The sequence below is a fragment of the Lathyrus oleraceus genome, chromosome 6 (genome assembly GCF_024323335.1).
Source record: "Lathyrus oleraceus cultivar Zhongwan6 chromosome 6, CAAS_Psat_ZW6_1.0, whole genome shotgun sequence".
Lineage (NCBI taxonomy): Eukaryota > Viridiplantae > Streptophyta > Magnoliopsida > Fabales > Fabaceae > Lathyrus > Lathyrus oleraceus.
The window spans coordinates 183501331-183512237 of NC_066584.1; the positions used below are offsets into that span (position 1 = coordinate 183501331).

Here is a 10907-nt window from a genome sequence, read left to right on the forward strand (position 1 = left end):
TAGGGCCCTCATGCCTACGTATCCTCATTGTGCAATGAGGAATTCAGAGCTCCGTAGTTCGAAGAACTAAAGGTGGGAGATGAAAAGAAGTGTGATCAAGGTGTGGTCTAAACCAAAGGATAATATGATTTGAACTCCAACAAGGGGTAAAAATGTGAACCCAAGAGTAAAACTGGTATGAACCAACAAGTGAGGGGTCTAAGACATGGTATCACTGTATTGGAATAACGGAAAAGAAAGGGTTGCCTACACACAACTGCAAAGTACATAAGGAGATGTTTGTCTAAGCTACAAGGTCGGACAAGACGAATAAATCGGCTCTTGGTTCACAAAAAGGGGTATAAGATGGAGCACAAAGGTATAATATATTTGGCTCAAAGAATAGGTGTATCACATGAAGTGAATGGAGGTAGAGTATGAACGTATCATGGAAATGAATGGAGTGAAGTGACCGAAGTCATATAATTTGAATATTTGGTAACAAGTGACTGAAGAAGTATTGTTTGAAATCGAAAGGTGAAAGTGTATTGGAATTAATAGGAGAAAGGGAATTTGTACCATAGAGGGAAAGGTGGCATGAACCACAAGTGAAGGGTCTAAGACATGGTATCACTATATGGTTGGCCGAAAAAGAAGGAATTAAATTACTGGATATAAGCCAAACAACTCTAGGTACAAAAGCGGACTATTCATTAAACGCCCTAAACGGATGTATATGGAATCCCAAAGAAAGTGCATTTCGATGTCAAAGGTATAATATGTCACTGTGTGAATGGTTCATGATCGAAGGTAGATAATGGATAGTGAAAGATGTGAGTGATTCCCTAAGGCGAAGGAGGAATAAATAGAAGTATGCTCGCCAAGGATTCGCATCCTTGTGCCTACACATGCTCATCGTGCAATGAGAAAATCAGAGAAATCGTAGTTCGAAACTACGAACATAAAGGAAAGGAATAAAAAAAGGTGTTTGTCTAAGCACCGAGGGCTGACAGGACAAACAACTAAAGGAGTATGATTGAAGTGATGAACAATTATAACTCGTACCAACAAAATGGTAACATGGGAATCCATAAAGGTAAACTAACTTTGAATCAAAGAGTAAACAGACAAACCGACGAGTGAGGGGCTTGAGGCATGGTATCACTATCGTTGAATGACTGGAAACAAAGAGAGGTAATTGTATGGCAATAAGCCAAACAACTCTTGATACAAAGACGAACATTTCATTAGGTCGTCCTAAAAGGGTGAATATGGAATCAAAAAGGAAGTATTGATTGGCACAAGGAAACATATATCACTTGCTGGGGAACAAACAATTTGAGATCAAAGAGAAGAAGTATCTTGGATCCATGAAGAAATAAACTCTGAACAGAATAGTAAAGGTAAACCAACAAGTGAGGGGCCTGAGGCATGGTATCAATGTAGTGGAATAACCAAAAACAAAGGAATTAAATGTCTGGGTACAAACCAAACAACCCTCGATTCACAAGACGGACTGTTCATTAGGCGTCCTAAAAGGATGTGAATGGAATCCAAGGAAGAATGATATTTAATCTCAAAAAGAAGGAATTGATTGATGAAAGAGTGATGGGTTAACAAATATGGTAGAAATATATAAGGCAGCTCGTGAAGAAACTGGGTTCTTCTGCCTACGTATCCTCAATGTGCAATGAGGAAATCAGAGCTTTCATAGTTTAGCCCATTAGGGATGAAAACAAGATGATGGAGGCAAAAGAATGGATGATGGAATGATTGAATGGAAAATGATTGAGAGAGTTGAATAGAATGGAGAATGGAAAATGATTGAAGACCTTATCAATCGTTTAATTCGAATTGCACTAAAGTGTATGAATGGAGGTGAATACGATGAGCGCTGGCTCATACGTCCCATCCCAAAGATACTCAGAATGGGGGTAGGGATACTCCATTCCCACTCCTTCTCCATTACTTAAGGCTCGTATCGTACAACTTGATTCATGATTGATAAGTTGTTGATTGTTGTCCTTGCTTTTTGTTGTTTTTTCTTTGTGAAGATAGACTTGTTAATCGTATGGTTAGAATTGTGCTAAAGTCTATGAATAAAGGTGAATACGATGAGCATTGGGTCATACATCCCATACCCAAAGATATTCAGAATGGGGGTAGGAATACTCCAGTCCCACTCCTTTTCTATTGCTTAAGGCTCGTGTCACACTCTTCTAAGTTCGATTTAACAAGTGTTGAAGATGCCACCTTTGATGTGCTTGAATAATCCGCTGCTTGGTATGACTGAGGATGCCTTGATTGAAGATCTTGTCTTGAGGCCTTGAGCTCCATAACTTGGAAGAAAAGTCTTATTAAGTGACCAAGGGTCTTTTGGCCACTACATTTAGACTGGGATTATACAAGTTCAAAGGATTTAATTAATCAAAATTGATTTTGATCAATTTAATCATTGGTTTTGTTTTATTGTCTTAGGGAACTAAGTTTGGATCTATTCAAAGTTAGTAATTGTTAGAAACTATCCTAAGGGATCATGCATTAGAAATTTATTGAAAATTCTAAGTTAGAAGTCCTAAGGGAGCATGTACATATTGGTCAAAATATTGATTAAAATTATATGTTAAGTCCTAAAATTGTAAGGAAATGATTATATTCTAATCCTAAGGGGAGCATGCAATTCTAACACAAAAATACCAAAAATAAGCCCATAAGGGCAAAATGGTCATTTACCAAAAATATGTCTAATTTTATGGTCCAAAGTTGATTAACCTAATGTTTAGAAATTAGCCTAATGTTGAGAAATGTCAAGATCCTAAATTTAATCAAGCCTAAATGGTTCCTAATTAGAAAACTCTAAATAAAACCCTAATTAAATTTCTATTTAAAAGTCCTAATTAATTCTAATGAAATTCTAATTAAATCCTAATATGCTAATTAAATCCTAAAATAAAGATTTATTAACATAATTAAGCTAACAATCTAATTAGCATATAATATTATCCTGATTGATCTAATTGCAAAGAAAAACAATTAAGAAAAATAAAAGAAATGTAATTACATGGGAGGTGTAAACTAGGAAATGACCAACTAGGCTTTAGGCGAGCCCAACGCTAAATTTTGGTGCAGAAAGTACACTCCAAGAATGAGGGTGGGTGTGAAATAGAAAAGCCACATGGGTTGTGTCTGAGCCCATCACCACTTCAATCGTTTCCTGGGGGTGTGCTAGCGAAACGCATGGTGAATCAGAAGAAATACCAATGGGCTTGTCTAAGCCCAAATCTCATTTCTTTCAAAATCCACTGGGGGCTGTATGTCAATAGTGGTGTATGAAGCGGAATTCAATGGGCTTGAACATACTAAGCCCAATCCCTTAACTCTGTTGACTTGTTCAAGTCAACAGTTTCAAACTAGTTTTTACTACACGCTCAATCTCTCAACTCTATCTCATCGTCCCTCCACCATGAACCACCGTGCCTACGACTGTCGCCAGTGATGATGGAGGCCTATCCTAAATAACCACCACCATTGGATGCACAAATCTATGCTAAACACGAATATGGAAACGGATTTGGGAAATGGTTCTCGGATTGGTCGAATCGAGCCTAAACAGTGGAAGAACCCTAACCTCTCTAAGTCAAATTAAATGGCGTTGATCTTGAATTAACCTCTAACACCTTAGGGCTTTCTCTTCCTATCCTCAATGCTACACTCCGATACGCTAAAAATAAGAAAACATCACAGAAGAGCAACAGACTTACCGGAGAAGACGATCGGAAAACTTCAGCAGGTGAGTTCTTGATCTTGATTTGCACTCTCCTTCTTCCTTCTTCTTCTTCTTCTTCTGAATTCGAGAATGGCTAAATGACAATGCAATGGTTTAGCTCAAGCGAAATTGAAGCTTCAATGTGAAGCTTCAATGGCTTTTTGAGAGAGAAATGGAGCTCTGGTGAGGGAGAGGGAATGAATTGAGGAATGAGAGAATTTCTGAGCAAAGTGTTCAAGCCCCCCAAAGATGATAGTGTAGTTGTTTAAATAGAGATGAGGTTAGGGAATTAGATAGGTTTAGAGTTAGGATTGGAGTCTGCTGGAGAAGGGTTGGAGTTAGTTAGTGCTGACTCACTGAGTTAACTGATAACTCAGTTAGTTAATAAGTGATACACTCAGTTAGTTAGGAATGACTCAATTAGTTGGTGATAGTTATCTTAGTTGGTGAATGATTTTGTTTTTTAACTGGTTGCTGCAGGTTACCACTTAAGTGGATTTGGCTTTGCACTTTAATCCTTGACCTGCTAAACAAGTATCTTTGAATGCCCATGGCCAATGATTTGCATTATGGTGAATGTTATTTCTTCTGCTTATGTTTTGATCATTTCTCTACAAATTCACACATGTGTATACTTCCACTACTTGCACTCATTCCTTTGTTTTGCTTCCCATAACCTCCTTGGTTTTGCTGCAGAATTTTTACATAACAGGAAATTCATTTAGCCAGTGGTCATGGTTTGAATTTGCTTTGCATAGATATCTGCCTGTTTTCATCACCTTGTGGCAAGTCTTGCTCACACTTGGTTTGGTTATGGCTAACAATGGAATCACTTTGATGCAGGCTTGGAACAGGGTATTATTTTAAGGTGTGTATTACACTACTATGATGATGCACTACATGGTTCAGGTTCATACTTGGCTTTGCAATGCATGTGTGTGAACTATGTTGTGTAGGTATTATGGTTGTGTCATTGCAGGGTTTACATGGTTGGCTACTGATGTTGGTAGTGTTAGGTTAGTTGATTGGAAGTTGATGTCATGGTGATTGTTGTAAACACTGGCTCATGTTGTACTGAAGGTCGCACTTGGTTTGTAATCTTCTACATTGGCATGTTACATTGAGCAAGATGAATGGTTATCTATTGTTGCAGATGTATTAATGGGGTTTGAGTTGCATTGACCAAGTTAGGTATGTGATAGCTAAGTATTTCTTATGGTCTTGTTTTGCAATAAGTCTGCAACTCTGATGTACAAGCTTGATAGGCATCATGCAGGTGACTCTGTTTGATGTTTTGTGGACTGGTTCAGGGTCATGATGCCACTGACTTGTAATTGGCTTCACTGCAGGATGGTCTTGGTTTGCATCATGTATGATGTTGTGCATAGCTAGTTCCACTCATGGGTTGACATGCTTCATGTTGTAGGGACTGCCTTGTTTGAATTATGGTGTGCTTTCAGTTAATTGTTGGTTGGCTTTTGCATTGTAGGATGTTTTCAGTGTTAACTTTTGGATGACATGGCATGTATGACCTTGTTTCTCTTACAGGTCTGCTATGTCAAGACTTGTGCCCATGTAGCATGATGAAGCTAGCTCCATTTCTGACTTTGCAACCTGTCTTTCCCCCTTATCCTATACCATTATGGCTCTGTTTCCTGCTTATGTTGGGCATGGCTCCTAGTGTGTTGGCTGCAGGTTCATGATGGTTCTTGGCTGGCAGGTGAGTCCTTGCATTGCAGCATGAATTAAGGACCTATTTTAATGCCATTCTGCCTTGGTTTTGCAGGATGTGTGAGGTTTGCGTTTGGCCTTGTGTTGGTTCATTATTGTGCTACATTGGCCTGTTCTTGGTCTGCACAACTTGGTGATGCGTTTCAAGTCTTAAATGTGCATTACCTTCATGACTTGTATCCTGCATCATGGAGTCTAGCTTTGTCCAGCATGGTGCAACATATCATGTAATGTATGCATTTGTTTGTGGTATCGTGATTGATATGGCATTGCAAGTCCATTTGGTATCTTCTCTATTGCATGATGCTACTTGCTTTTGGTTTGTAGGTGAAGCTGCAATGTTTGAGTAAGGTATGAGTTATTCCTGCTGTATTCTGATTTGGGAAGAAGTTCATGGTGAGTTGAAACCTAAATTCATGAGTCTTATTCTATCCAATTGATTAATGTATGTGCAACACTTAGTTGTGTGACCAAGACACTCGGTATGGTGGATGCAGGACCTGTTTGGCAAGGTAGAGTTATGGTTAGAAATGCAACAAAGTCTAAGTCATGGTATGGTGTACATGACTTTGGAAATGGGCCAAGTTACTTGGAAATGAAGAAACAAAGAAAAGGAAAGAAATTATGACTTTTAGATGATGAATCAAGGCTAGGTGGATTAAATTAGATCTAAGGTGGCCAAAAAGGGTTGAGTTGACTTTGGTCAAAGTTGACCAAAAGTCAACAGTTGACCAAAGTCAACAATTGGTCAAAAGTTCATTTTTCTTTGTATTTTCTTTATAAATGGGCAATGAATTGTTGGTTAGAAATTTAGGGTTTTTGGATTTTGGGTTGACTTTGGTCAAAGTTGACCAAAAATAACTATTGACCAAAGTCAACATTTGGTCAAAAATGTCAAGCTTGTATTTTCTTATGTAGAATCAAATGTAATGGTTTAGAATGACATGAAATGTATTGAAATGGTTTGAAAAATGGTTTGAAATTGGTTTATTTATGACTTGATTGCTTGTCTTTGAAAAAGGAAATGACTTGACTTGGTAATATATGTTAACAAGGCCATGAAATAAGGGCATAAGATTAGGGTTTGAATGGAATATCCATGAATCAAATGGCATGACTAGCAATTGGCTTGATACACCAGAAGTTTGGTTAATTGGATGACCAAGACCATAGATGTGTCCACAGTCCCATGAACAATATCATGACCTTGAGACCAAAACCAACGCCCATAGGAGACCAAAGTAGGGTTAGGCCAAACATATTGATAAAAGGTGAAGATTAAGGGGTCAAGGATGCACAATTAGGCCACCTAGTTCATCTAATTCACCATCTCCTAGATTAGGGTTTCCTTGAGGCTTACCCCTCAAGCAAGTCTTTTGAATCAAGCCATAAGCTCCAACCATCAGTCCTCTAGTGTGTGAACCTGCATTAGGGTTTTGAAGACCAAGACAAGGCCTAGGGAAACTCCATGAAGACCCTAGAAGATTGTCTGGTGAGGCTTTTGTTGAAATCAAACCTTCACCACCATCATTAGGATTTCATATCCCCCATGCTGGTGACATGGTTGGCCCCTGTCCTTGGGCTTTGATATCCATACAAGCCCTAGCTTTATAAGCCCAAGTTCTCTTCTGAATCCATGAGGAATGATGCATGTGGGTGAATTATGAATGTATGCAAGTTATCTCCTGATCAAGTGATTGGACTAATAGGTGAGAAAAGGGAAGGGAAAATTTTGGGGTACAACAGTTTCCCCTATTTAATCTTCATGAACATGAATACCAGAATTACGGGAGCTTTTCGGGTATTCAAGGTGGAAGGTGATTAAATACCTACGTGCCCGAAATTTGCTCAACAGGTGGTCGAAGTTCTATCACCAGTGTAGGGAAAATGCTTTATGTAGTGCATGATGTATGGTTATTTTTTATGATGCATGTTTGTTTGCTTATTTGTCATTTGTAGGGATCTGTCTTTATTGTGATGAGAGCTCTGACTCGTCATCGAGGATTAAAACATAATTGCCGAGAAGTTTAATTGGTGCCGACACTGCCATTGAGGAATTTTCTGCCCGTTAAGGAACACTGAAAGGCCGAAACCCACATGGTGTCCCAGCTGATTGGATGTCACAGGTATCCAAATAATACTACTGTTGAGTTACCGATCACCTATCAGGTTTATCAGGTTTTAACAGTAACGCAAAGTGTTTCTCTTTAGTGTAGCTTTTTATTATTCCCCAAAATTTTAAAGCATTATGTGAGTAAGACAAGCCAATTATTTTGCATACAAAACATAGAATAAAATGTTTGATGGAACAACTGAATTTTATTGATATGGAATCTTTACATATGGTGAGTACAAGGATGCAGACGCCCTTAATGAGGACGTTGCAAAAAATTGAAAAAATAATTGAAATGGCAATGGGAAATATTTTTGTATGATTTTCTCCATTGATTACAACATTGGCCTCATTCTACCGTATAACCTGTATCCCTAAAACCTTGCTTCAATCGACGGTGATTGGATCGGTCATTGACCCTCTGATGTCTAGCTTGTAGCGTATGGACCCAAGGATCATGGTGAATGCCTTTATCCCTAACTTTTTCCAGGACCTTTCAATTCTTTTTATCCACCAGGATGCTCCTTTTTGCCTAAGTCGCCCTTTCGGGTTTTCGACTCAGCGAGCTTCATATGTGTTCCCTAACTTTTGCATGGACAAATCATTTTTTGGTCCATCGGGATAGCCATTTTTGCCTAGATTAACCTTGCGGAGATTAATCTAGCGGGCTTTCATAATTTCTTTTTAGGCGTAATATTTTTTGACTATGTCTGCATTCAATGGCGAGGGAAAATATTCCCTATCCATTATAGTGAGGATTAGAGACCCACCTGAGAAGGCCTTTTTAACGAAGAAAGGTCCCTCATAGTTGGGAGTCCATTTGCCTCGCGGGTCTGAGTGAATAGCATAATACCTCTTGAGCACGAGTTCTCCAACGCGGTATGCACGAGGAAGAACTTTCTTGTCAAAAGCTTGTTTGAGACGTCTTTGGTATATCTGACCACGACAGACGGTCGTCAAATGCTTCTCTTCAATCAGATTCAGCTGGTCATACTGAGATTGAACCCATTCAGCTTCATCAAGATCAACTTCCATGATGACCCTGAGTGAAGGAATCTCGACTTCAATCGGTAGGACAACCTACATTCCATAAACCAGAGAGTATGGAGTCGCCCTAGTGGATGTGTAGACCGAGGTTCTGTAGCCGTGCAGAGCAAAGGGTAACATCTCATGCCAGTCCTTGTATGTCTTGACCATCTTCTGGATGATTCTCTTGGTATTTTTGTTAGCTGCTTCTACGGCGCCGTTCATCTTGGACCGGTATGGTGAAGAGTTGTGGTGCTCGATCTTAAACTATTCGCACAACTCCCTTATCATAGTGTTGTTGAGGTTATTGGCATTGTCAGTGATGATCTTGCTAGGTATTCCATAGCGGCAGATTATATCTTTCTTGATAAACTGGGCAACCACTTGTCGAGTGACATTGGCATACAAAGTAGCTTCGACCCATTTCGTGAAGTAATCAATAGCGACTAGGATGAATCGATGTCCATTGGAAGCTTTGAGCTCTATTATCCCAATCATATCGATGCCCCACATAGAAAAGGACCATGGAGAAGTTAGAACATTCAACGGGGTAGGTGGCATGAAGATCTTGTCACCATATATCTAGAAATTATGGCATCTTTTCATAAAATTGTAGCAATCAACCTCCATGGTCGTCCAATAGTACCCCGCTCGGAGGATCTTCTTGGCCATAGCAGGACCCTTCGCATGTACACCCTTGCAACCCTCGTGTATGGACTTTATGATTGTACTAGCTTTGTATCTATCCACGCATCTGAGCAGTACGGTATCATAATTCCTCTTGTATAGCACATCACCGTTTAGGAAGAACTTGGAAAAGAGTTTTCACAGAGCCTTCTTATCAGTAATGGATATACCCTCGGGATATTGATGTTTTTCCATAAATGTTTTTATGTCGTAGAACCAGGGCTTATCGTCAGGATCGACCTCAACTGCTAGGCAATGTGCTGGCTCATCTAAGTGGTCAGTCTGGATGGACGGTGCTTCATTCTTCCATTTGACCTTGAACATAGATGCCAACATGGCTAGAGCATCTGCTAACTGATTTTCTTCCCTAGAAATATGGTGAAAAGAGATTTCATCAAAATAGGATATCAGTTTTCTGATATGCTCTTTATAAGGTATCAACTTGTTATCCCGAGTCTCCCAATCGCCTCTCACCTGACTGATACCAGAGCTGAATCACCGAATACCTCAAGAATCTTGATCCTCAAGTCGATTGCCGCCTCTAAATCGTAGATACATGCTTCATATTCTGCCTTGTTGTTAGTGCAGTCAAAACATAATATAGAGGTAAACGGAAGGTGGAAACCAGTTGGAGAAGTGATAACAACACCTATACCATGACCTCGAGCATTCGAGGCACCTTCGAACACGAACATCCAACACGATCCTGGTTCGAGGCCTTCCTCGGGGCTCACCTCGAAGCCTGGCATAGTGAAGTCTCTGATAAACATGATATCTTCATCTGGAAAGTCAACCCTCAACGGGTGATAACCTTCGACAGGTAGGTGAGCGAGATAGTCAGACAAAACACTCCCTTTTATTGCTTTCTGGGTCACATACTATATATCATACTCGGTTAACAACATCTACCACCGGGCAATTCTACCAGTAACAACAAGATTTTCGAATATATACTTTATCAGATACATCTTGGATATTAATAAAGTAGTGTGGAAAATCATATATTGTCTCAGGCGTCGAGCAACCCAAGTCAAAGCCCAACAAGTCTTCTCTAAAAGTGAGTATCGACTCTCACATTCGGTGAATTTCTTGCTGAGATAGTAGATATCATGTTCTTTCTTGCATGTGTCGTCATGTTGACCCAAAACGCAACCCATGGATTCATCAAGTACTGTGAGGTACATAATGAGCGGCCTACCGGGAACCGGTGGTATCAAGATTGGTGGTTATTGTAAGTACTTTTTTATTTTATCGAATTCCGCTTGGCAATCGTTGTTCCACACAATCGATTGGTTCTTTCTCAACAATTTGAATATCGGTTCGCAGGTAGCCGTCAAGTGAGATAGGAGTCTAGAGATGTAATTAAGTCGCCCAAGGAAGCCTCAGACTTCTTTTCCTGTTCGGGGAGCTGGCATTTTTTGGATGACTCGAACTTTATTGGGATCAACCTCAATACCCTTCTGACTGACTATGAAACCCAAGAGTTTACCAGATCGAACCCCAATAGTACATTTAGCCGGATTCAGACGCAATTTAAACTTTCGGAGTCTAAAAAAAAACTTTCTCAGGTTTACCAGATGATCTTCCTCAGTTCTGGATTTGGCA

The 10907-nt window shown here is 39.6% G+C and overlaps 1 protein-coding gene across 1 annotated transcript; it reads right to left on the reverse strand.

Annotated features, from left to right (window-relative positions):
* Positions 1-9440: 9440 nt before the first annotated feature.
* Positions 9441-10051, reverse strand: LOC127094644 (uncharacterized). The gene is made up of 2 exons (XM_051033451.1): positions 9777-10051; positions 9441-9669 (listed from the first exon to the last, which is right to left on the reverse strand). The coding sequence occupies exons 1-2, from the start codon at positions 10049-10051 to the stop codon at positions 9441-9443; spliced, it is 504 nt and encodes a 167-aa protein (XP_050889408.1).
* Positions 10052-10907: the final 856 nt, after the last annotated feature.

Coding starts and splice junctions, on each gene's coding strand:
- LOC127094644 (XM_051033451.1), bottom strand. CDS start 10,051: ATGCCAGGCTTCGAGGTGAGCCCCGAGGAAGGCCTCGAACCAGGATCG. Junction 9,670..9,776: donor TCAGCTCTGGTATCAGTCAG/GTGAGAGGCGAT, acceptor CCATATTTCTAG/GGAAGAAAATCAGTTAGCAG.